Source organism: Gopherus evgoodei, chromosome 7 (assembly GCF_007399415.2).
Source record: "Gopherus evgoodei ecotype Sinaloan lineage chromosome 7, rGopEvg1_v1.p, whole genome shotgun sequence".
Lineage (NCBI taxonomy): Eukaryota > Metazoa > Chordata > Testudines > Testudinidae > Gopherus > Gopherus evgoodei.
In genome coordinates, this window is record NC_044328.1 from 1,472,669 (window position 1) to 1,496,566 (window position 23,898).

The window sequence follows — 23,898 nt, forward strand, 5'->3', positions numbered from 1 at the left end:
CTTTGCCCAAGGCCAGCCCAGAACTCAGGTCCCCGAAGTGCTGGCTCACGCTGTGGGTGTGTCCTAAGCAGAGCCGCCTGAGCGACAGTGCTGCCCCCTGCCTGCAGGGCAGGGTCACTGCTCTCCCGTGGGTGGCCCCTATATGCCTTCTGCCTCAGTAAGGCTTGTGGGCAAATCTTCCCCCTCCCCTTGGCCCCGGCAGCAACTAACAGTCCAGCTGCATTCGTGAAAAACGTTTTTATTTCTGGCATTTAAAATCCCGGGAGGGGAGGGGCTCTGAGTGCCAGCTGGGGAGTGTCTGCTGTCCTGGACATGTGATCGCCCCGGGCGGTGCCCTGCACATGCTGCCTGCCTATCCCTGTGTGTCCAGACCGCAGCATGTGCGCCCCAGTGCCACTGGCTGCCTGCAGCCATGCTAGGGCTTGCTGGAGGGGTCCGGTGAGCGGAGCTGGGAAGCTCCAGGCACCCGGCTGGTGCATTCCCTCAGGCTGGATACCCCTGCGGACGTTCTGCTAGTGCCAGGCTGGAGTGGGGCCAGGCGCTGCTGGGGCGGGTACCACACCCTGCGCTTCTGCCCCCACGTCCGTTAGATGGCCAGGAGAGGTGTGCGCGGCTCTGTCACACAGGGAGGATGGTCCCAGCTCAGGCCAGTTCCATGGGGCAGGTGTGTAGACGGCAGCAGTACCCGGGTGAGCCAGTGTCTGGGGGAGAGAATAGAGCCCCTTGGTGAGAAGACAAGGCCTGCCTGCCAGTCCCCACTGGGGTGGGGAGAGAGGGGGGACTGGCTGGCTCCAGCCCCTCTGGCCCTGCCCTCCCTCAATTAGCTTCACAGGGGCTGGGCTCCGGCCTCCAGCACTGCAGCAGGTGGTGCCAGAAGCCCCCATTGCTGTAGTACGAGGGGGGCCACAGAGCCCGGGGGGGTGGGGGTGGCCCTATGTCACATGCTGAGACTGGGCCAGGCTCCAACAGCAGTGAGCATGGGGGCTAGCTACCGGCCCCTGAGCTTTGCAGTGATCTGCCCGAGACAGCTGGAGAACCCAGGAGTGACTCCATCACCCTCGAGTGCTGCCTCCCTGGGCACCTGCCGGGCAGAGCCCCAGCTGCCCCCTCCCCCTGCAGTGGGGAGTCTACCTGTGCGTGTCCGCTGGGCACCTGCCGGGCAGAGCCCCAGCCACCCCCTCCCCCTGCAGCGGGCAGTCTACCTGTGCGTGTCCGCTGGGCATCTGCCGGGCAGAGTCCTAGCCGCCCCCTCCCCCTGCAGCGGGCAGTCTACCTGTGCGTGTCCGCTGGGCATCTGCCGGGCAGAGCCCCAGCTGCCCCCTCCCCCTGCAGCGGGCAGTCTACCTGTGCGTGTCCGCTGGGCATCTGCCGGGCAGAGTCCTAGCCGCCCCCTCCCCCTGCAGCGGGGAGTCTACCTGTGCGTGTCCGCTGGGCACCTGCCGGGCAGAGTCCTAGCCGCCCCCTCCCCCTGCAGCGGGCAGTCTACCTGTGCGTGTCCGCTAGGCATCTGCCGGGCAGAGTCCTAGCCGCCCCCTCCCCCTGCAGCGGGCAGTCTACCTGTGCGTGTCCGCTGGGCACCTGCCGGGCAGAGTCCTAGCCGCCCCCTCCCCCTGCAGCGGGGAGTCTACCTGTGCGTGTCCGCTGGGCACCTGCCGGACAGAGTCCTAGCCGCCCCCTCCCCCTGCAGCGGGCAGTCTACCTGTGCGTGTCCGCTGGGCACCTGCCGGGCAGAGTCCTAGCCGCCCCCTCCCCCTGCAGCGGGCAGTCTACCTGTGCGTGTCCGCTGGGCACCTGCCGGGCAGAGTCCTAGCCGCCCCCTCCCCCTGCAGCGGGCAGTCTACCTGTGCGTGTCCGCTGGGCACCTGCCGGGCAGAGTCCTAGCCCCCCCACCAGGCAGTCTATGTGCACATGTCCACTGGGCAGCTGGCAAGCAGAGCCCCCCCCCGCCATCTACCTGTGCGTGTCCACTCCCAGGAACACCTTCCAGTTGGCCCAGGTGCCGTAGCTGTAGGGATTCCTGAACACCTGTGACGGAGGGAGGGCCAACATTAGTCCCCGCAGCTCACCCACCCCAGCTCACCCCCGATGTCCCAGCTGAGGGCACGGGCCCTGCACTCACTCTGCCTTTCTTCTGCAGCCTCTGCCTCTCCTTGTTGTTGATGTGTCTCTCGATGCTGGTCTCCCCTCGGGTGATGAGGGCAGCATGCCACAGCGTGAGGGCCCCCAGCGCCAGGGCTACCGAGCTGGAGGGAGAGCAGACAGTGGGTGCTGATGGCTGGGGGGAGGGGCCAAGCTGAAGCATGCTGCGAACCCCAGCAGAGCCAGTTGCCTCCTTGCCCCAGGGAACCCCAGGGCTCCCAATGTGTGTCTCTGTAGGGAAAGGCCCAGGCTCGCCTGCCAATTCAGGGGGTACAGGCATGCTTGCCCCACTGCCATACCCCTGCGTGGGGCTGCCAGGTCTGCGCCCAGCCCAGTTACCTGCACAGGACCCAGAGGTAGACTATGCTCTTGTGGAAGGCCCTCTGGCGGAAGGAGAAGGTGGGGGGCGGCGTCTGGTAGTATGTCTGCAAGGAAGGGCAGGCAGGTTAGACCAGACTCATGCTGGGCCTCCACAGCCGTCAGAGGCTACTTACCCGCCCCCCTCCCCGGCAATGTGTAAATGGTCCCCCGGGCCCGGGCAGCCAGAGCAGATGGACAGACAGTGCATAGCAGGAGATAGCAACAGAGAGAGCGCAAAGTATGGGGTATGTGGCTGGTTCAGGCTAAGCCCCCCAGCAGCTGGGAGCGATGGGATGGCCGCCAAGCAAGGCCTGCAAGCATTGGCAGAGCAAACAGCACAGGTGGGTGCTGCTGCGCCCCCAGACCAGGAAGCCGAGTGGCACATGGGGAAGAGCTGTTCACACAATGCCGAGGTGCTGGGGCAGTGTCCTGGCAGCCTCCTGGCCCGGCCCAACCCAGCCCCTTCTCCATCACCAACCACAGAGAGGCTGTGCAGCTGGCTGAGACTCCAGCTCCCAGCATGCAGTGCTCCAGCACAGGGTGGAGCAGTGCATGCTGGGAGCTGTAGGCTCAGGGGCTGTGCTGGACCCCTAGACACAACTCTGCCCCATGTTGCCTTCAGCAGCTTGGGGAGTGGGGATATCCCACCTGGTTGGCAGCCACCTGCAATGTCTCCTTCTCAAGCAGTTTCAGTCTCTAGTGGACGGAAAACAGGGCGCCAGTTACACGTCTCACAGCAGAGCCGCCAGCACCCTCCCCCACATGCCCAGCATCCTTTGGCCCTGCTCACTGGGGCTGGCCGCACCCCCCTGCCCTGTGAGAGGCGGGACCTCGTTCAGCGTGCGGCCAGGCTGCCAGCCCAGGGCACTGGCTTCCCAGCTCCCCATGGCCCAGCGAGAGGGTGATGGGCACAACGGCCCCAAACTCCCTTGGCTGGCTCAGCTGAGGCCCCAGTCACCTGAATGGCAGCATAGGCCTCCCGGAATATGTCCCAGCTGCTGATGCCGCAGTAGACGCAGCCCATGGTCATGAAGAGGCAGAAGGAGAAGAAGTAGCGATGGTTGTAGTGGCCCACGCAGTTATTCAGCCACGCTGCGCCCGGGTTAAAGATGCGTAGTGGGCCGGCGGGTACAGAACCCCCCTGCGCCAGGCTCGCAAAGCCCCCTGCCTCCTGCTGGCTGGCCCCATGCTTCCCTGCCCACGAACACCCAGGGAGCTCCTCCCAGAAAGGGGGCAGGAAAGCAGCCCCACAGCTTAAATCAGGAGCCCCAGCAGGCACTGCCCCATCTGGCGCTCATGGAGCCTAGCGTGCTGGGACCTGGAGTCTCACTGGGCTGCACTTTTAAAGCAGAGGTGCCCAGTGCCTCAGCCTGGGCCAGAGTCCAACAGGACGGGGTCACTGCCCGGCAAGTGCAGCGAGACCCACCGAGTGCTCAGGAGGCTGCAAACCCTTCCCTTGATCAGCCCAGCCAGAAGCCTCCCCGTGCCCAGCCCGCCAGGTGCTGCCTGTCTGTCCGCCGGCCCAGGCCTCTGAGTGGAGCCGCCATTCCAAGGGCAGGTTTCCGTACAGCCCCAGCCACTCAGTGAGCATCACGGACCCCCTGCCCAGCCTGCTGCACCCCTGGCTCATCAGTACCACTCAGGCATGAAGAGCTGGCCTCCGAGTGCCAGGGCAGCACAAAGCCTGCCCAGAGCCCTGCCCCTCCATCCTACTGCTCCCCGTGCTGGGCAGGGGCTCAGGGGTTCGCCTTTGCAGAAGGATACGGCAGTGATGGTCCATCTTCAGCACACACCTGGGAGAAGGAGAGCGGCACATGCTGAGTGCCACACACAGTAACCCCGCGCCCGGTCTGCAGAGACGGGCACCAGCTGGGGTCTCCCACCTCAGCACAGCCCACCGGAGCGAGGGGGAGAGGAGAGCTGCTCACCTGCTGCAGGTGCCCAGTGGTGCAGGGGGTGGGGTCAGGTGTGGGGAGCCCCTACCCATTGCAGATACTGCAGTGGAAAAGGGGGAGGGCTAAGTGGGGGAGTCCCTACCTATTGCAGGTGGTGCAGGGGGGACTAAGTGGGGGGAGCCCCTACCCGTTGCAGATGCTGCACTGGAAAAGGGGGGGCTAAATGGGGGGAGCCCCTACCCATTGCAAATGCTGCACTGGAAAAGGGGGGGCTAAATGGGGGGAGCCCCTACCCGTTGCAGATGCTGCACTGGAAAAGGGGGGGCTAAATGGGGGGAGCCCCTACCCGTTGCAAATGCTGCACTGGAAAAGGGGGGGCTAAATGGGGGGAGCCCCTACCCGTTGCAGATGCTGCACTGGAAAAGGGGGGGCTAAATGGGGGGAGCCCCTACCCGTTGCAGATGCTGCACTGGAAAAGGGGGGCTAAATGGGGGGAGCCCCTACCTGTTGCAGATGCTGCAGTGGTGCGCGCGGGCAGGCTTGGGGGAGATGCATTTCCTGCAGATGGAGACGGCCACAGTGTTGCTCTTGGCCTGTGGAGGGAAGCCCGGGCAGGGCTGTCACCACTCAGAGCAGCATCCCGCTGGGTCCCTTGGCCAGTGCCCTGCCAAGCCCGCTCAGGGCTCCCCTCGCTGCCCCATCAAGACCCTGATTGCCCCTTGCCCAGAGCCCAGCGCAGGCTCCTCACCATCCGCCTTTGGCCACGCTGGAAACAGGCCCTGCCCCCAGCACTGCCTGAGCCCCACGGCTCTGGGAAGTCCAAGGAAGTGGTGCCAGTGGGCCTGGTCCTGGCCACTGCTCCCTGAGATGCACCAAGAACCTGACATTGTCGATAGCACCCCCTCCTGGGGGAGTCTGGGGCTGGAGCAGGCAGGAGCTTGCCTCACAGTCAGTGCCCCGCCCTGCTCTCCACAGCACCCCCTGCTGGGGGAGGCTGGAGTAGCCAGGAGCTCCCCCCACAGCCAGCTCCTGCCCCGCTCCCCGCAGTGCCCCCTGCTGGGGGAGTCTGGGGCTGGAGCAGGCAGGAGCCTCCCTACCTGCCAGCCGGCGCCCCTGGGGTGAAGAGGGACAGCAGCAGCACCCTACCTGCGGGGGGTGCCCTGGCGGGGTGGTGATGGCCATGTAGTAGTGGAAGAGGATCATGAGCAGGTTCCAGTGGCCGTAGGCAAGGTGCCAGCAGATCCAGCCGGGCGGGTAGGTCTGCAGGATGAGGGGCAGCAGGCAGATGTAGACAATGGCCACGATGGAGCTTGTCAGCACAATCACCAGCGCCACAAACACCTGCAGGGAGGAGCAGGAGAGGGCCTGAGCCCACCCCCCTTCCCTGCCCTGAACCCCCAGCGCACCCCCTGCCCACTCCATCCTAAGCCCCTAAGGGTGTGGGGCACATGACTCTTTACACAGCTGATCCAGATTTTGTTGGTTTTTCCTCTCTGGCATGGTGCCCAGAGCTCAGGCAGCAGCACCGCTAAACAGGGTCCAGGAACGGGCAAAGCATGCTGGGAACCCATCCATGCCAGTGAGCACCCCCTGCCAGCTCCAACTTGGGGGGCAGAAGGCTCTGGGGCTGGCCCAGACAGCTGCATTCCAGAGGGGAGGGGATGAGACCCCATTCCCTCTCCTGGCTCCCCAGCCCTGAGCAGAGGGGCACGGAGAGTGAGCGAGTCAGGGCCTACACCCCTCTTCCTGGGACCCACAGTGACTCTCAGCCAGCCAGTAAAACAGAAGGTTTATTGGACAACAGGAACGCAGGTTACAGCAGAGCTTGCAGGCACAGTCAGGACCCCTCCACTGAGTCCTTCTGGGGGGGGGGGGGTAGGGAGACTTGGGGTTCCCTGCGTTCCAGCACCAAAACTGAAAAACCAAAAACTCCTCCTCTCCTTTGTCCAGTCTCCCGGGCAGAAGGTGTCGCTTCTCCCAACCCCCTCCCGGCTCAGGCTACAGCTCGGGTAGCTTCCTTCAAGGGAAGGCCCCCATCCCCAATGTAACTCCCCTGCGACACTCCCAGGTCAAATCCGCCTGCTCCCTGCTCCGTCACACCTGGCGCCCCCCAGCCCCGCAGGGCACTCACCACACCGAACCAGCGAGTGACGTGATCCACCAGCCAGTAGATGGGCTCGAAGAGGGAGTCCAGCACCACGTCGCTGTTGGTGAAGGAGTTGTAGAGCAGGGAGCCCAGGCAGAGGTGCCCGTAGCGCCACAGCTGCTGCAGCCGCCAGGCCAGCCTGAACCTGCGCCGTCGGCCCACACGCAGGCACTTCACACAGAGCCGCATCACCGCTGAGAACGCCCGCTGGCGGCTCCTCATCCCTGCCGCGCACAGCCTGCGGGAACAGAGCCTGGCTCACAGCCCTCGAGGGAGCGCCAGGGACCGGGGTGGGGTTCTCCCCAGCAGTCCCGACCTCCCAGCACTGGCACCAACGTTTCTGCCTCTGCCCGGCTGGCAGCGCTCGCTGGCAAGCCCAGCCCCCGGGTGGCAGCGATGGATGCCAGTGACCTTCGGTTGGCCTGGGTGGGGGAAGCAGAGCCTAGCTCCTCGGTAACTCCTGCAGCTCCCGCCCCCATCCCCGGCTCAGGTGTTCCCTGGCCCCATCTCGCCTTTCCCACTCCAGACGCAGAAGAAACCAGAGACGGCGCTGAGGGCAGCACTGCTGGGCTGGCTCCAGGGTGGGAGCTCAGACCCTGCCAGCTCCTCCAGAGAGCCCCCAGAGGGGTACAGGTGGCGTTAAAAACCCACCCCAGCAAAGACGGCAGCCTCCCTCCTGGGCCTGAACCTAGCACTGGGGGGCTATTCCCCTCCCGCCCAAGTGCTCACAGCCCCGTCTGGGGGAGCCCCACAAGTTATCCATCCCCTCAGTCCAATTCATCTCAGGCAAGCCTGGAAGACGAGGCTGGATTGATTTCCCATTGCACAGACCCTGGGCGGAGGTTCAAGGATAAGCTGCCCAGTGGGTGCAGCTGGTATTGGGCGTGGGGTGAATGGGGCCCTGCCAGGCTGGGGGGCTCATCTGCTTGCTGGGCCAGCTGCTCCAGCCTGGAGAGTCAGCTGGGAATGAGGAGGAACCTGAGCCAGCCCCGCACAAGAGCAAACAGGTTCGCCTCCTTGGGGCATCCCACAGCACATCCAGCATTAACTAGGAGAGGCTGCCCTGGGACCGCCCCCCCCAGGGCTCAGGTACAGTGTAGGGTGCAGCACACTGCGGCTGCCAGGACAAGGCAGCACGAGTGGGGGCCCTGGGGCCTGTCTCCCAGCCTAGCTCGCACCCGTCTCTGGGGAGGAATCATGCTGAGCGGAGCCTCTCTCAGACCTGTCTCCTGTCTCTGCCAGCACTTAGCCTCCCCCGAGATTTGTCCCTTCGCCCACTCTGTACCTGTTTTCATCCTCGATTCCTCCAGTCCCCCCTTCATTCTTGTTGCCCTTCTCTGGGCTCCCCCTGTTCATTCCCCCGTGCTCTGATATGGGGCTGGGGGGTTCTCCCTCCGTATTCCCTTGGCTGTGATATTCAGCTCTGCAGAGGGCTTTGGGATGTGACTGTTCAACCTGGGAAAGGCTCTGACAGGTGCAGGGGTACCGCAGCATGTTCATGACTTTGCCCTGCACAGGCAGCAGGGGGAGCTCACGCTGTCTTTTTAGAGTGTCCCACTAAAAACGGGGGCATTTTATTTAGGAAAATACTGTAGTGAATTAAAGTGGGTGAACTGAAAAGCAGACGGGGCAGCCAGGGCGGCACGTGGCACACCCTGCCCCTGCTGAGCTGGCATCTCCTCCAGCTCCCAGGGCACAGGCTAAGGCTATTTCTGAGCCTGTCTTTGCCCCCGACAGACAGGGCTGTGGAACAGGTGGGGAATCCCACAGGCAAGGGGATCTGCCCAGCATATCGAAGACAGGCTGGTCCTCGCCTCTGCCCTGGGCCCCCCCCATCCCCTACATGCCCAACCACCAGGGCAGTAGGCCAAGCGAAAGTGCAGAGTCGGGGCGGGGGGGGGTCTGTCTACACCAGGTTGTTCCGACGCGCCCATCAACCCGAGCTCCGTGGCTCCTGCCTGGCAGGCGGCTCTGATGGGTGCAGCAGCCCAGGGTGCCCATTGCAGTGCTCAGCTGAACCGGGTGCTCGGGGCCTCGCCACCCTCAATGGGGTGTGCGTGACACTGACACACTGACGGGGGAGATTCCCTCCCAGCACCGGCCCGGCGGAGGGGGAGGGGAGAATCAGGGGCCTAACCCCCAGGATGGTGACAGGCAAACATGGGGGGGCTACAGAGCTGAGTCCCTCAGGCAGCCAGACCCCCTCCAAGGGGGGCACACAGGAGACACCACCACGCAGGGGGGCAGCAGAGAGACACCCTCAGAGCCCCTGCCCCTCCCTGACAGCTCCCCAGACACCCTGTCCCTCCCCCTCTGAGACCCCCCAAACACCCCGCCCCTTCCCCTCTGAGACACCTCCAGACACCCCTCCCCCCTGACAGCTCCCCAGAGCCTGCCCCTCCCCGACACCCCAGACACCCCGCCCCTCCCCCTCTGCGACCCCCCTGACACCCCTCCCCCCTGACAGCTCCCCAGAGCCTGCCCCTCCCCCTGACACCCCAGACACCCCACCCCTCCCCCTCTGAGACACCCCAGACACCCCGCCCCTCCCCCTCTGAGACCCCCCTGACACCCCTCCCCCCTGACAGCTCCCCAGAGCCTGCCCCTCCCCCTGACACCCCAGACACCCCACCCCTCCCCTCTGAGCACCCCAGACACCCCGCCCCTCCCCCTCTGAGACCCCCCCAGACACCCCGCCCCTGAAACCCCCTGACACCCCTCCCCCTGACAGCTCCCCAGAGCCTGCCCCTCCCCCTGACACCCCAGACACCCCGCCCCTCCCCCCCCGAGACCCCCCGGCCCACCCCTACCTGCCGCCCGCACCGGACCGCGCCCCGCCTCCATCTGCCCCGGCCCCAGCCGTCACCGCCGGCCAGGCATCTCTCCGACACCTTGGCCTCACTGCGCCTGCGCGGGCTCCACCGCGGTGCACGCTGGGAGCCGTAGTCTCTCCCCCTCCGGACTACAACTCCAGAGGGCGCCGCGCAGTCCGGCATCCCTCCCCTCACGTGATTAAAGATCACGTGGGAGATCCGGCCAATGGCACCGCCGGTTACAATCGCACTTCTAGACGGGGCCAATGGGAAAACGGCTTTCCTCAGGGAGACTCGCAAAGCGGCAGGCATGGCCCCGCCGGTGCGTTGCTGCGTCCCAGGTGAGGGGGAGGGGGGGGTCGATTCCCAGCTCCCCAGCCCCCGACCCGTGCCGGCTGGGTCCCCCTCCCCTAGGTGCCCCCGCTCCCTGCCCCCCCGCTCAGTCCCTTTCTCCCCCCCCGCGGGCCGGCTGGGTCCCCCTCCCCCTAGGTGCCCCCGCTCCCTGCCCCCCCCCTCAGTCCCTTCCTCCCCCTACCCCCCCCCCGGGGCCGGCAGGGTTCCTGCTCCCTCCCCTCCCCCCCGCTCAGTCCCTTTCCCCCCCCGGGCTGGCTGGGTCCCCACCCGCTCCCTGCCCCCCCGCAGCCGGCTGGGTCCCCCTCCCCCAGGTGCCCCCCGCTCCCTGCCCCCCCCGCTCAGTCCCATTTCCTCCCCCTACCCCCCCCCCGGGGCCGGCAGGGTTCCTGCTCCCTCCCCTCCCCCCCCGCTCAGTCCCTTCTCTCCCCCCCCCGCAGCCGCTTGGGTCCCCCTCCCCCCCACTCAGTCCCTTTCTCCTCCCCGACCCCCCATGGCCGGCTGGATCCCCTTCCCCCCCGGGCTGGCTGGGTTCCCCCTCCCCCTAGGTGCCCCCGCTCCCTGCCCCCCCCGGCTCAGTCCCTTTCTCCCCCCCCCCGCCCCCGGCCGGTCGGGCCTGACTCGGGCTGTCCCTAGGTGAGCGGCTCTGCAGCCTGGAGGAGGGCGCGGCTGGGCAGCGGAACCTACACCCGGGCACGGCTACGTGTGCGCAGCGCTGGCCGGCTGCCTGGCGAAGACGAGTGAGGAACGGAGCGGTGAGATTCCCCTCTGCTGGCCGGCCCCGCGGGGTCCACCGCGGCTGCACTCGGAGGCTGCCGGTGTCTGGGCTCGGGTTAGCGTGGGTGCGCTCGGCCCCATTCCCCGCCCTGGCGCAGGGAACCCCAGGGAGTGAAAGCCCCCGCGGCCCGCCCAGTGGGGGGAGAGCTGCCTCTGGGGGGTAATAGGCATGGCTGGGATATTGGTATAGAAGGGTGCAGCTTGCTAGCAAGGACAGCCAGGAAAAAAAGGGAGGAGGTGTTGCCTTCCATATTAAAATGTACACACTTGGATTGAGGTTGAGATGGAAATGGGAGACAGACTTGTTGGAACTCTCTGGGTAAGGATAAAAGGGGTAAAAAAACACTGGTGATGTCCTGGTAGGGGTCTACCGCAGACCACCTGACCGGAAGAAGAGGTGGAGGAGGCTTTTTAAACAACTAACAAAATCATCCAAAGCACAAGACTTGGTGGTGATGGGGGATGTTAACTCCCCAGACCGGTTGGGACAATAACACCGCAGGGCACAGATTCTCCAACAAGTTCTTTGAATGTATTGGAGACAATTTTTTATTTCAGAAGGCGGAGAAAGCTACTGGGGGGAGGCTGTTCTAGGTCTGATTTTGACAAATAGGAAGGAAACTGGTTGAGAATTTGAAAGTGGAAGGCAGGCTGGGTGAAAGTGACCATGAAATGGTGGAGGTCATGCTCCTAAGCACTGGTGGGAGAACAGCACAATAAAGACCAGCACCGTAAGAAGGGCAAGGTGAATGACGCACTTGCCTCAGGCGCACAAAGCGGAGGGGCGCAGCTCTAACCGTCGCCGCGGGTGCCGAGGTCCCTGTCGGAGGGAAGGACCTGCCACCAAATTGCCACTGCCGCTTCTTGGGCGGCAATTCAGGGGCGAGTCCTTCCCTCCGACAGGGACTCAGGGACCTGCTGCCAAAGAGCTGGAGCCGGCCTTGCCTCGGGCGCAAAATTCTTTGTTACAGCTCTGATAACGACAATGGATTTCAAGGCGGCAGATGTTAGCAAACTCAGGGAGTTGGTAGGTGAGATCCCATGGGAAGGAAGTCTAAGGGGAAAAACAATAGAAGGACAGTTGGGCACTTTTTCAAAGAGACCTTATTAAGGGCCCAAGAGCAAACTATCCCACTGCATGGAGTCTGGCAAGAGACCACCCTGGCCTAACCAGGAGATCTTCAATGATCTGAAACTCAAAAATAAGTCCTACAAAAAAGTGGAACCTTGGTCAGATGACAAAGGATGACTATACGCATGGGCTAGCCCCCAGCTCCGCCCATGCCATCCCCAGAGCTGGAGCCACAAGACCCTCTGTGCCCCAAACCACAAGCCCAGAGTCTCCCCAGGCCTATTATACCTGCTGCCCATGAATATAAAGAAATAACTCAAGTATGTGGGGACAAAACTAGTGCTCAGTCCTGCATGGGGGCTGACAGTCTGGACTGGCTAAGCCCCTTGCCCAAGCTGGGCCTGGTGGACGTGGCACCAGTGTGCCAGTCGCTGGCTCTGTAGGGGGTGGGAGATACTCGTGCCAGGCACTGGGCTAACCAGAGGCTCTTCTCTCTGCACCTGTGCAGCTGCCGGTGGTGTCTGTGGTGAGAGATTGCCGAAGTCCCAGCTCCTGCCTGACGTAGGGGCCATCGTGACGTGCAAGGTAAAAGCAGCCAAACCCGCCAGGCCTGTGGGGCACGGCATCTGGAGTGACATGGAGAGCGCTTTGGCACGGCATGGGGTGGGGGGGAGGACAGGAGTCCTCTGCAATAGATGCCCAAGTAAAAACTGTTAAGTTTTACAGCCCTTCCCCTTTGCTGCACAGCCTAGCGACGATGCCCTCTCTGCCCTTGTGCCAGGCTTCTCCCGATGGGCTGGCAGGCCAGGCTGGACACCTCTTGGCTCTACAGCACAGTGCCAACCAGGCCACACTCTGCTTCTGGGCCCAGTGCCACAAGCTGCTGAATATCATTCCTTGCCTGGTGGGGCAGGTGTCAGCATGGTGGACCCCGCCCCCTGCCCCATCTCTTAGCCCAGAGGCCACTGAGGGTGTGGGCTATGGTGGCTGAATTCCTGCTTTCTGCCAGGCTGGCCCTGCTCTAGGGAAGAGGTGAGGACCTTTCCCCCTAGGGCTGTGGGCAGGCATTAAATCCTGGCATGCTTGGCTCCTTTGTTAGGCTGGAGGGAAGGGGGGTGCTGTTTAGGGGGAGCGGGGTCCTGCCTGGCGTGCAGTGACTCCCCTGGGAGCAGGAAGGAGAAGCAGGAGTGGCGTTAGGTCCCCTAGAGGAGAGCCAGGAGGAGCCAGTCCCTGCTGGGCTCCCTGCCTAGTACATGTGCACCTCTGGGGGCAGCGCTCAGCCCAGGGTTCATGCCAGAATCTCTCCTCACAGGTGTGCAGCATTAACTCCCGCTTTGCCAAGGTGCACATCCTGTACATCGGCCTCCACGCCGCTGAAATCCACCTTCCGAGGCACCATACGGTAGGGGCCTGGCCTCGTCTGCCCTTCCCTGGGGGAGGGTTGGGTTCCTGCTAGTGCCTTATGTGACGAAGTGAGGCTGTTCTTAATGTTTCCTCTGAATACTGTGTGGGTGCCTCAGTTTCTCCTATGCATTTCTTAAATCTCCAGTGTGCATAAATGGCCGACACTCTGTATCCTGGCCAAGAAATGGCTGGGGCCTTTTCCCCCTGCACGGGGATGCTAAAAGTGTGGGACAAGAGGTCAGAGGTGACCTCCTGGCCTGGGAAAGAGATACAGCCCAGAGAGGAGGCGCAGGAGGGGGTTTCAGTTTGGGGCTGGCTGGGGACAGGAGTGAAGTGCAGATGTGGGGGTCTGGCTCACTGCCCCCCAGAATGGACCCCGCCGAGGGGTCCGGTTCTCTGTATCTACAAGCTCTGTTTTAGACCCTGTTCCTGTCATCGAATAACCTCTGTTTTACTGACTGGCTGAGAGTCACATCTGACCGCAAGTGGGGGTGCAGGACCCTCTGGCTTCCTCAGGACCCTGCCTGGGTGGACTTGCTGTGGGAAGCGCATGGAGGGGCAGAGGATGCTGAATGCTCCAAGGTCAGACCCAGGAGGTGAAGCTGTGTGAGCTTCTTGCCCTGCAGACAGTCTGCTCCAAGGGAGAGGAGGCTTCCCAGAGTCCTGCCTGGCTTTGTGGGGAGCAGTTCGAAAGCATTGCCCGGGGACTCTGACACCTTAATACTGCCCTGCCCCCCGGTGATGTAAGGAGAACGGGGCTAGCTCCGTAATCCCAGTGCTCGCCTTATCCAATGACTGGCCCCTGCAGGCTAATGCCTTCTGCCCAGCCCCAGCGCCAGGCAGTGTCCTGGGGAACAGCCTATCCCAGAATGAGAGGCAGGCAGGGGGGTGGCTAAGCCCTGTTGGGGCAAGTTACTGATGAGTCTCAAAAAGAAGGTGGGAGTAGCCCTGGGCCCTGCTGCCCCAGGGGAGTGGGCTGGTCTGCCTGCCCCCGCTACTGGGATTCTTCTGTCTCTTCTCACAGGAGAGAAGACATTCGAGCCACAGAGAAAGACAAGGTCAGTCAGGAGCTGCCTGCTTGTGTTACTGCCCAGTGCGACAGCTGACATCCTCCTCCCAATGTCTGCAGCCATAACCTCCCCTCCCCAGCATGGGTCACCCCACTTACCTCCCCCTGTGTGCAGCCCTAACTCCCATCTCCCTGCCCATGCAGCCCTAACACCCCCCAGCATGGCTTGTCCACTCACCTCCCTGGTCTGCAGCATATCTCCCCCCCCATCCCCTCTGGGAGGTGGGTTTGCTGAGCCTGGTGTCTTCATCCCAGGCTCTGGAAGGGAGCCCCCCTCTGGGACAGGCTGAGCAGTGTTTGGGGCTCGCTGCTGTCCCTTCGGGGGGGTACTGTACCCTGCTGCTCCAAAGGTAATGGGCCTTGCTGGACATGGCTCTGTGGCTCCTCTCTGCAAAGGGGACTGGCCTTGGTCCAGGCCAAAGCTGCTCTCCTGTCCCCCTCCCCCACTAACCTGGGCCTTCTGTTCTCTCTGGCAGGTGGAAGTTTACAAGAGTTTCCGGCCTGGGGACATAGTCCTGGCCAAAGTGGTATCCTTCCCTGCAGTGGTGCGGTGCGGTGGGGCGGGGCGGGGCACGGCCAGCCAGGCTTTTCCAGCCCAGCCCTGGAGTCTTTTCCCTTAAGCTGCCGGTGCCTAGATCTCCCTGGGGGACATGCAGTCCAACTACCTGCGAGCACAGCGGAGAATGAGCTGGGTGTGGTGGTGGCTCACAGCGAAGCAGGTAAGTCACTGGCTCCCCAGGCCTGGCAGGGAGAGCTGGCCAGCAGCCTCGCCTCCAACTCCATGCTGCCTGTGGGGAGAGGACTGTAGCTGCTGGGCAGTGGGCGAAGAATGAGCAGCAGGACCCTGTCCTAGGCATTAACGGCTCACAGCCTGGGAGCTGGCTTTGTTCTCTAGTGGTTAGCGAGGGACGGAGCTGTTGATAACCCTGGCTTTGCCTCGGCAGGCCCCTCTGTTCTCCTCCAGCCAGTGGGGAGGGGAGCCTGGATGCTGCTGCTCACAGCACTGTGGTCCCTGGGGAGGAGACGCTGGCAGGACTCTCCCCAGAGGGAGCTGCAGTCCTGTGGGTGCTTGGAACGTTCCATAGTCCGAGCCCCTCTCTGCTGGCCAGTGACCTCCTGTTCTTGGCTCTAGGGGCACAGATGGTGCCGATCAGCTGGTGTGAGATGCAGTGCCCCAGGACACACTCCAAGGAGCTCCGCAAGGTGGCCCGCGTGCAGCCGGAATTCCTGCAGACCTAGCTGGCCAGCCTGTGCCCCGTCCCTGCTGCAGGGCCACCAGCCTGCGCCTCCGTTGTCATCCCTTAACCAGAGCAACCCCTGCAGGCCAGTGAGCCAGGACTTGACCTGCCCCAGGGCAGGGGGCCTGTGCATGCAGCCAGCACCTCCTGGAGCATCCACTGGATTTTGGATTGTATTAAGGCTAGTGTGGGGGGGGGGGAGTAGGGTCCCCTATGCCCTTCTGCAAGGGGTAGCCCCTGCCAGGGCCCTGCTCCCCAGTTTGGTTTTTAAACTGCTGTGCCCTGAATAAATATATTCCTGAAGGGCTCTGGGCTCCTGTCATGCTGGTGCGGATACTGCTTGGCTGGCTGTGCCCACAAGCTGGCATCCAGGCCCTGTTAGCTCCTGCTGCTCCCTGGGCACTGCACAGACAGCTGCTCTGGTCAGGTATGGGTCCCTGTGCCACTTGGTGCCCAGGCTTAAATGGAACCACCCTAGGAGGCTGCCCCTACGGCCCAGCCTTGGCTTTCCCCAGGGCAGTTCTGCAGGAAGGTATGCACTGTCCAGGAGCGAGAGGCCAGACTCAAGAACTGGCCTCAGGGGTGTAGGCTGGGCTGAGACAAGGGAGGAATGCCCCCTCTAATGCTGCAGTCCTTGCACAGCTCCTGAGAAGGGGGTGTCTGACAATCCCTTTAACAGCTTCTAAAGACAGTTTTCATGACCGCTTAAATTTCCACTAAGCTACCCAGCTCCTGGGTCCTGCTAACCCTGTGTAATTGAGTTGGGGGGGAGAAAGCAGCAGCAGATGGGAGAGCCTACCAGAGTGGGTTCTGTTCAGGGTGTTCCCTTCAGGAGTTAAGTGGCACAAGGCCTGGGCACCCTTCACAGCTACGGTGCCCCTCCGGGAAAGCCTAGGCATTGTGGGAACCAACTCTTCAAGGTAGCCTCCTAGCCATCCAGCTCCACCATGGCAACAATGCAGGGCAGGCTGTGAGAACACTGCTGCACGGGCAGGGATCAGGGCAGCCCTCCCATGGTTTTGTAATTAGTGGAGCAGGGCCCACTTCTCTCCAGCAGATGTTCCAGGAGCAGCTGGAGGGCCTGTGGCTAAGGGAAGGGGAGACTAGACTTTGTGCCATGGCAGGAGGAGGAGGAGGAATGGGAAACCAACCCTATAAGGACTCAAAGCCCAGCTGGGGTAGACAAAGGGCGTAATGGTGCATGTGTGTGTACCTGGTGTCACGGACTCCCCCCAGTTCTATCACTGCCTCTGTGCTGGCCCTGCCAAGGGACACGACAGACAGCAGCTATTGCACATCACTCCTTTATTGTACTGAACGAGACAACCGCTACTGTTGGACAGTTACACTAGACCCAGTGCAAACCCAGGCACGCAGCGAGGCCAAGGCCAGGTACACAAGTGCTGGGCTAACATACAGGAGCATGTATCACTAGCACTACACAGCAGGCAAGGGGGCAGCTGTGGCAGCAGAAGTTCAAGGGCAGGGCCGATGCTAGCTCGACACCACACTCCATACACTCCCCTCCCCAGTCTGTGGTAGAAGGCATTAAATTAAAGAGCTGGCCCTGGGGAGCTAGGTACAGTTGCTGGCTAGTGCGCTCCCCCACGCCGTGAACACCGCTACAGAGGCAGCACCCCAAACATGGGGCTTTCCAAGAAGTAAACGGGGACAAATCCCCAGGGGCATGAGAGGAAGACTGGTCCCTGACTCACAGCAGCATTCACCCCTCACTCACAGGCCTGGAATGACACCGTCAAGGAACAGTAAAACTCATGAGGATGACAAGAGCTCCCCAAGCACAGCTGGGAAGGCCCAGGGGGACTGTCTAGGGAATGCCTGGGTTGGCCAATACCTTACACAGTCCCTGTCTAGCCCAGGGCTCGCTGGAGCCTTGTGGAGGCGGGTACCGCCTGGCTACTGAGGAGAGGCTCCCTGCTGTCTCTGCGGTCTAGCTGACCTGTGGGTTGCAGGGTTGTCTGTGGAGGGGTGCAGGTCCCAGGGAGCTGGCTCTGTACTCGGTTCTTATGGCTGTGGGCAGTGTGTGCAGGGGAGGGGTGGGAAGGGGGCTCATCTACTGCTCACAAGCCTCCACTACCTGCCTTCATTTCTTGGCTTTGCCCTGAGCTGCCACAGCCTCCATGGCCTTGCGGACAGTCTCCTCGTCCCCTAGGAACTGCATGGGCTTGATGGGCTTGAGGTTCTTGTCCAGCTCGTAGACGATGGGGATGCCAGTGGGCAGGTTAAGCTCCATGATGGCCTCTTCGGACATGCCTGCAAACACAAGACAGTCACCCACCGAGCCCCACACTTGCTCCTTCAGCAGGGTGCTGCCCGACCCAGGGGCTGTGAGAGCAGCAGGGAGCAGAGTCCCAGCAACACCAGGGGAGAGGGTCGCTGGGTGGGGAAAGGGGCAGGCAGGGGCCGGAGTTCAATTAGACACACATGCTGGCAGGTGCCAGCACCTTGCTGACCCTGGGGCCAAGCCAGCCCATAGCCCCACCAATTCGCAGGCAGCTGAGAGCATGAGGCTGCCGTACCTTCCAGGTGCTTAACAATCCCTCGCAGGCTGTTGCCATGGGCGGCAACGAGAACTCGCTTGCCCTCTTTGATCTGGGGCACGATCTCTTCATTCCAGAAGGGCAGGGCCCGGGCAATGGTGTCCTTCAGGCTCTCACAGGTCGGCAGTTGGTCCTCGGTCAGGTCAGCATAACGACGGTCCTGGGGAACAATCACCAATAGCCCTCAGTCACCGTGGACACGGGCAGCAATGCCTAGCTAGTGAAGGGCTTTGGGCTCATGGTGAGCTGCCCCCGATGTGGTCACTGGGAGTTCCTGCAGGGAGCCCCACCCACCACTCTGCTCTCCTGGTCTGTGTCCCCACAGGATTGTGGGGGGGGGGCAGGGGGGAGAGAAGAGGGGAGAGCCACAACACACAACCCAGCTCTGCAGGGCAACCAAGTCCGTTACAGAGTGACTCAGACCCAGGAAGCCTTTTCTAGTTCCCGGTCCTCACCTGGATTGCTGTGCGTTTCCCATGGCTAGCGAACATTCACCTACCTGTCAACTGGACTCGGGGGCTGCAGGCCCCTATCTCGGAGCAGGGTTTCACTGCAGAGCAAACACCTCAGGGAGCTACACGGGACTGTAATGATTAACGGCATAACAGGGCTCCCACCTCCTGCCTGTGCAGTGCCTAGTGGAGTCAGTCTCTTCTCAGGGCACGGGACAGCAAGCAGAGATTGAGACCAGGCAGCAGTGAGATCATTACAGCCACTGGTGACATGGAGTCAGGGTGCAGCTGCGTGCCAGAGACCACAATGGGGGGTGCCTAGGGCCGTGCCAAGTGCCCCTCCACCCCAGCCCTAGGCTGGGAGACCGGGAGCCGGGGAAGAGGACTGGTGCTGGGCCAAGGACTGTCTGGTTTGACCATTGAACAAAAACACCTGGGAAAAGACTTCCTTTTGGGTGGTCCTAAAACAATTATTGTTTTGTTTGGTTTTTTTTGCCAAAACAATGAAATGCGTTGTTCGACCCAAAACAATTTTCAAGTTCATCCCCATGTTGTTTCCCCTCTGGGAAGCCAAACGAGCTACGTTTCAACCCGCATATAGTTCTTTTGGCCAACCTGATTTGTCAAATCTCTGCACAGTTTTGGTCGACCCAAAGCTGCATTTTTCAGCAAATAAAGTATTCACCCCCAAAATGTCACCTCGCTCCAGTCAGGACTATGCAGTAGCACCCCCTACCCCCTATTCACACAGGAGCCCACAGAACAGCAACCCTCGTGCCAGCCAACCGTCTACCCAGCCCAGAGGCCCCACATTTGGCTGTTGTGGGGAGACGGGAGAAGGCAGAGCTGCGAGGGCCCCATCTTACCTTGCTGATGGTGCTGTAGAAAGGGTGGTCCGGTTCCATGGGAGGTGGTGGGATATCATAGGAACGCCTCCAGATCTTCACCTGGCCTCCCCATGCTTAGCAGCTGTCTCAGCCTTGTTGAGGCCTGTCAGGCCACCATAGTGCCTTTCATTGAGGCGCCAGGTCCTCACCACAGGCAGCCACATCTGGTCAATGGCATCCAGCACTATCCAGAGAGTGCGGATTGCCCGCTTTTGGACAGAGGTGAAGCAGATGTCAAACTCGTAGCCAGCATCTGGAAGGGATCAGAAGCCCGAGGCCATCAGTGCACAGTAACCACAAGAGGCAAAGGAGGGGAAAGGGCAGATGCCAGGAGTCTCAGGCTGGGAGCACTTCCCTCTTTTAGTCCAACAAGCCAGGCTCTGACATCAGGCTGTGTCTCCCCACCACCAGAGAATGCACTGGTCCCCAGAACTCCCTGGCCCTAGCCTTTCCGGGATGCGCAGCCCCAGCAGCCTCCGGTGCATTCAAGATTCGACCAGAGGCAATGAGGTATGGGCATCGCCCACTGGCAGTGAATCGGATCCACCCACGGCTTCAGGTTTGGGAGGTCACATTAGCTCCCATCATCGGGGAGTCTCGGGCCTGCGTTGATTTGTCCTCTGGCTGAGCAGCTGGACCAGCCTGATGGACCAGCCCGCGAGTCACAGGGTACCACGGAAAGGGAATATTTTGCCTCAGAAGGGCTTTAAGCTGCTGTCCTTGACGCTTCACTGCAGATGCTCTGCTCTCCCCAATGCCTGATGAGGGCAAATGTGCCCCCTCCACAGCCTGGCTGAGCTCTGCCTACCAATCACAAGGCAGCTCAGCTCTCTGAAGTGGAAAGACAGGATACTTATGTAACTTCAGTGTGGTGGAGACCCAGGCAGCCACTGCTTCCTCTCCAGAGCTCTGGGGAGCATGCGGGGAGAGCGCAGGTTCACAGGGCAGGGCTGACTGGAGAGAGGGGCTCTGAGAGCCCCCTCCCCGACCAGAGGAGCTCTATCACTGGCCTGAATCCATCTCAACAACACAAGAGTGTCTAGAAGCTGTGGCCCTACACAGCACTGGGGGTGGCCAAGGGCCCTCAGGACCAAGCCATACCCCCACATAGGCCAGAATAGTGGGAGCATGATGCAGTGCTGGCAGTTGTGCTAGGCCAGGCCTCCCCTCCAGAGGCATGTCAGCTGTCAGCCAGCAGAGTACAAAGGACAGCTCCACACACAGCGGGAGGTGACTAGTTCTAGGGAACACTGCCTGCAGAAGCCAGAGTCAGACAGGAACCTGGGGGCTCCACCCCACCACTGCCTCAGAAATCCCCTCCTCCTGGTAGACAATGCAGCTCCTCCGAAAGCCAGGCCGACTTCTCCCCTGGAGTGTGCCTGCCCCACAACACTGAAACAAACCAGGGCTCTGAGAAGAGGCATTAGGGTTTTGCAAGGCTGCTGACTGGGTTCCAGGGTGCAGCGGAAGGGCAGTGCAGCTTGCTGGTGCCTGCCTGGCACTCGACTCATCTCACCCAGGATCACACTGCACAGTTCTCCCATCCCTCCGGTGCCCAGGATAGATTGGCCAACCTGCGTGAGAACCAGCACGGGCTGTGACTTCCCAGAGCAGCTTCAGCACAGATTTGCTCAGACGTTTTTTATTCTGGAACATTTTGCTTCACACACTCCAGCAATGTGATTAGATAAACCATGCTCTGTCCCACCCAAGGACATGCTGGGCCAGCGCCTATCACATTCTGCTGCACTGGTTCCATCGCAGGAGGAATGAATCAGGCACTCTGCTGCCTATTGTCTCATTTTGAGTCTAGCAAGCAAAAGGATGAAATGGTCCTGCAATTTCCTGTCAATGACTCTGCTTCCCTCACAGGGCTGTGGGGAGGGAACACGCCAGCACTTGTAACCCCACAGCCAGAGCATGCTTTCTCCCTGCTCCCCAGAGAGAAGAGGGCTGTGTCCAGTCATGGCTGAGACTTACCGTCAGGAGCACCACTCCTGAATGACTCAGCGCCACGGAGAGAGAGAAGTCCTGGCAGAGCAGAGCATCTTGCACAGCGGTGCAGCCCCACGTGAGGGATGGAGAGGGGAACTGGTCACTACACTGCTGGGGAAGCAAGGTGCAGGGGATAAAGCACAGCCCTTCCGCACCATATTTCAGAGGGGCTCCAAACGCTTTATCTCAATGAAGCTGGGCTCTCCCAGCATCCAGGGATAACTCCGCCTAAGGGCCAGAACAGCCCCCCTCCATGGGGATGGGCAAGTCCCACTCCATTTTGCAGACAGGCAGAGACATGACAGACGTGCTCAAGGTCACAAGGGCAGAGCTGGAAATGGGACCCTGGACTCCGGGCTGAGCAGCTCCTGTATGGGCAAGATTCTTACAGCCTGGGGGCCCAAAGCGCAGCCCCGTGATAGCTCCCAGCTCCGACCCCCTTCAACAGGGCCAGGCTGTGCCCTGGCAGAGACTCGGGCCAACAGATCATCTCCCTTTTACTCACGCTGAACGCAGCCTGCGCTGGCACCCAGAGCCCGCTCCTCCTGACCCACAGCGCCGCGCTGCACGGACGGAGCCAAGGCCAGCACCCCAGGCAGGGGGTGGCCCCTCGCCACGCCAGGCACGTGCCTGGGCACCCTGAGCACGGACGGGGGGGGGGGGAGATGGGCTCCACTCTTCCCACTGCCCCACAGGCTTTGGCTGGGCCTCGGCTGCTGCCCGCCCCACACGGAGCCCCGGCCTCGCTGCCCCAGCAACTCCACCCCCAGCACCGCCCCCCCCCGTCAGTACCGCCCCCCCAACACCGCTCCCCTCCCCCCCCACCGGGCCAGTACCGACCCTTCCCTCTTCCTCCCCGGCCAGTCCGCCCCCCGGTCAGTACCGCCCCCCTGGCCCCGGTCCAGCTCCCCCCCGGCCCCGCTCCCCCCCCGGGCAGTACCGCTCCCCCGGCCCGGCCGGTACCTCTCAGCGCCTCCCCGCCGCCCCGTAACTCCCCCCCCGGGGCAGTGCCCCCCCCGGCCCGGTCCCGCCCCCCCCGGGTCAGTACCGCCCCCCCGGCCGGCCGGCCGGTACCTCTCAGCGCCTCCCCGCCACCCCAGACTCCACCCCCCGGCCCGGTCCCGCTCTCCCCCCCGGGTCAGTACCGCCCCCCCGGCCCGGCCGGTACCTCTCAGCGCCTCCCCGCCGCGCTGCGCCTCCTGGCTGCCGGCCGGGCTGAGCTCGGCGTCGAACCAGCCGCTGAAGCGGTTCTCCAGGTTCCAGGCGCTCTCGCCGTGCCGCAGCAGCACGAGCCGGTGCGCGGCCATGGCGGACTGCGGCGCTCGAGCCGGACTGCACCAAAGCCGCGCGGCGCGCCCCCGCCCCCCGCGCACTGCGCATGCGCGCGCGCCCGAGTCACACTGGCTCCTCCTCCGCGTCCTTCTGCCCGCCCGCCGGAGAGCTCGTCCCCGAGCCTTTCACGCATGCGCTTCGCTCGTGCGTCCTCGAGCCTTTACCGCGAGCAGGGCCAGACGCATGCGCACCTCTTCCTTGTTCCCACAGCATTTCTCCGGAGCAAGCGCGCCAATTGGAGCATGCGCAATGGGGACAAGAAGCTGTGGCGCATGCGTCCTGGAGGGCCGTCTAGGCGCACGAAGAGCACGGAGCGCACGTGAAGGGCAACGTGATCTTTTGCTTCCGTGACGTCACTACGGCCGAGACACTGTTACCGTAAAGTGTGGATCAGAGACGCCGCAATTTCCCCGGGGCTTCCACCGCCCCCTCCGCCGGTGTAGCCGGGGTTGGCCCAGGGTGCTGGGGGGTCAGACCCGTAGTGCACGTAGCCCCGTGTCCCTCAGTGCCAGGCGCCCCCGGGGCGCGCCGATCCAGGCAGTTAGCCCCTGGCCCCCCCAGCCCCAGGCAGAGAGGCGGGGGCCACGGCCCTGGACTGAGTGCATCTCGGCGCCCTGTTACAGCCCCCTGCGAGGAGTTCCACAGATCGCCTGCGCCGCTTTGCTTTGTTTGAAACCTGCTGCCCGTTAATGTCATTGGGCGACCCCTGGTTCTTGCGTTATGAGAAGGAGCAACAACACTTCTCTATTCACTTTCTCCACACCAGTCATGATTTTATAGCCCTCTGTCCTAGCCCCCCCCTTACTCATCTCTTGCCAGCTGAACAGCCCCAGTCTTATTAATCTCTCCTCACATGGCAGCCATTCCATAACCCTCATCATTTTTATTGCCCTTTCTGAACCTTTTCCAAGTCCGATATATCTTTTTTGAGATGGAGCCACCACATCTGCACACAGTATTCAAGATGTGGGCATGCTGTGGATTTATATATATTTCTGTCTTATCATCTATCCCTTTTTTAAAGATTCCCAACATTCTGGTCACTTTTTTGACTGCCGCTGCACATTGAGTGGATTTTCAGAGAACTACCCACAATGACTCCAAGATCTCTCTTGAGTGGTAACAGCTAATTTAGACCCCATCATTTTATATGTATAGTGGGAATTATGTTTTCCAACGTGCATTACTCTGCATTTGTCAACACCGAATTTCATCTGCCATTTTGTTGCCCAGTCACCTAGTTTTGTGAAATCCTCTCGTAGCTCTTCGCAGTCTGCCTGGGACTTTAGTACTATCTTGAGTAGTTTTGTATCATCTGTACATTTTGCCACTTCACCGGTTACCCCTTTTCCCAGATCATTTATGAATATGCTGAATAGGACTGGGCCCAGTACAGACCCCTGGGGG

The 23,898-nt window shown here is 62.1% G+C and overlaps 3 protein-coding genes across 9 annotated transcripts; 1 reads left to right on the forward strand and 2 right to left on the reverse strand.

Annotated features, from left to right (window-relative positions):
• Positions 1-221: 221 nt before the first annotated feature.
• Positions 222-9,430, reverse strand: ZDHHC16 (zinc finger DHHC-type containing 16). 7 transcript variants are annotated; one of them, XM_030570545.1, is made up of 11 exons: positions 9,351-9,430; positions 6,526-6,778; positions 5,541-5,735; positions 4,899-4,987; positions 4,264-4,292; positions 3,458-3,591; positions 3,148-3,195; positions 2,479-2,564; positions 2,120-2,243; positions 1,955-2,025; positions 222-701 (listed from the first exon to the last, which is right to left on the reverse strand). In XM_030570545.1, the coding sequence occupies exons 2-11, from the start codon at positions 6,760-6,762 to the stop codon at positions 587-589; spliced, it is 1,128 nt and encodes a 375-aa protein (XP_030426405.1). In that variant the 5' UTR covers positions 6,763-6,778; positions 9,351-9,430; the 3' UTR covers positions 222-586. The 7 variants fall into 7 exon arrangements, with proteins under 7 accessions (XP_030426405.1, XP_030426410.1, XP_030426408.1 ...); XM_030570550.1 differs by lacking the exon at positions 1,955-2,025 and having other exon boundaries at positions 5,541-5,654; XM_030570548.1 differs by lacking the exon at positions 3,148-3,195.
• A 233-nt stretch (positions 9,431-9,663) lies between these two features.
• On the forward strand, positions 9,664-15,359 carry EXOSC1 (exosome component 1). The gene is given in 14 exon segments (XM_030570565.1): positions 9,664-9,694; positions 10,341-10,375; positions 10,377-10,397; positions 10,399-10,449; positions 10,451-10,459; positions 12,062-12,088; positions 12,091-12,138; positions 12,866-12,916; positions 12,918-12,955; positions 13,982-14,015; positions 14,503-14,553; positions 14,662-14,692; positions 14,695-14,745; positions 15,159-15,359. Coding segments are annotated over 14 exon segments (585 nt in total). The 3' UTR covers positions 15,266-15,359.
• Positions 15,360-16,552: 1,193 nt separating this feature from the next.
• PGAM1 (phosphoglycerate mutase 1) lies at positions 16,553-22,466 on the reverse strand. The gene is given in 5 exon segments (XM_030570560.1): positions 16,553-17,538; positions 17,805-17,985; positions 19,144-19,229; positions 19,232-19,417; positions 22,328-22,466. Coding segments are annotated over 5 exon segments (762 nt in total). The 3' UTR covers positions 16,553-17,368.
• Between the last annotated feature and the right edge of the window lie 1,432 nt (positions 22,467-23,898).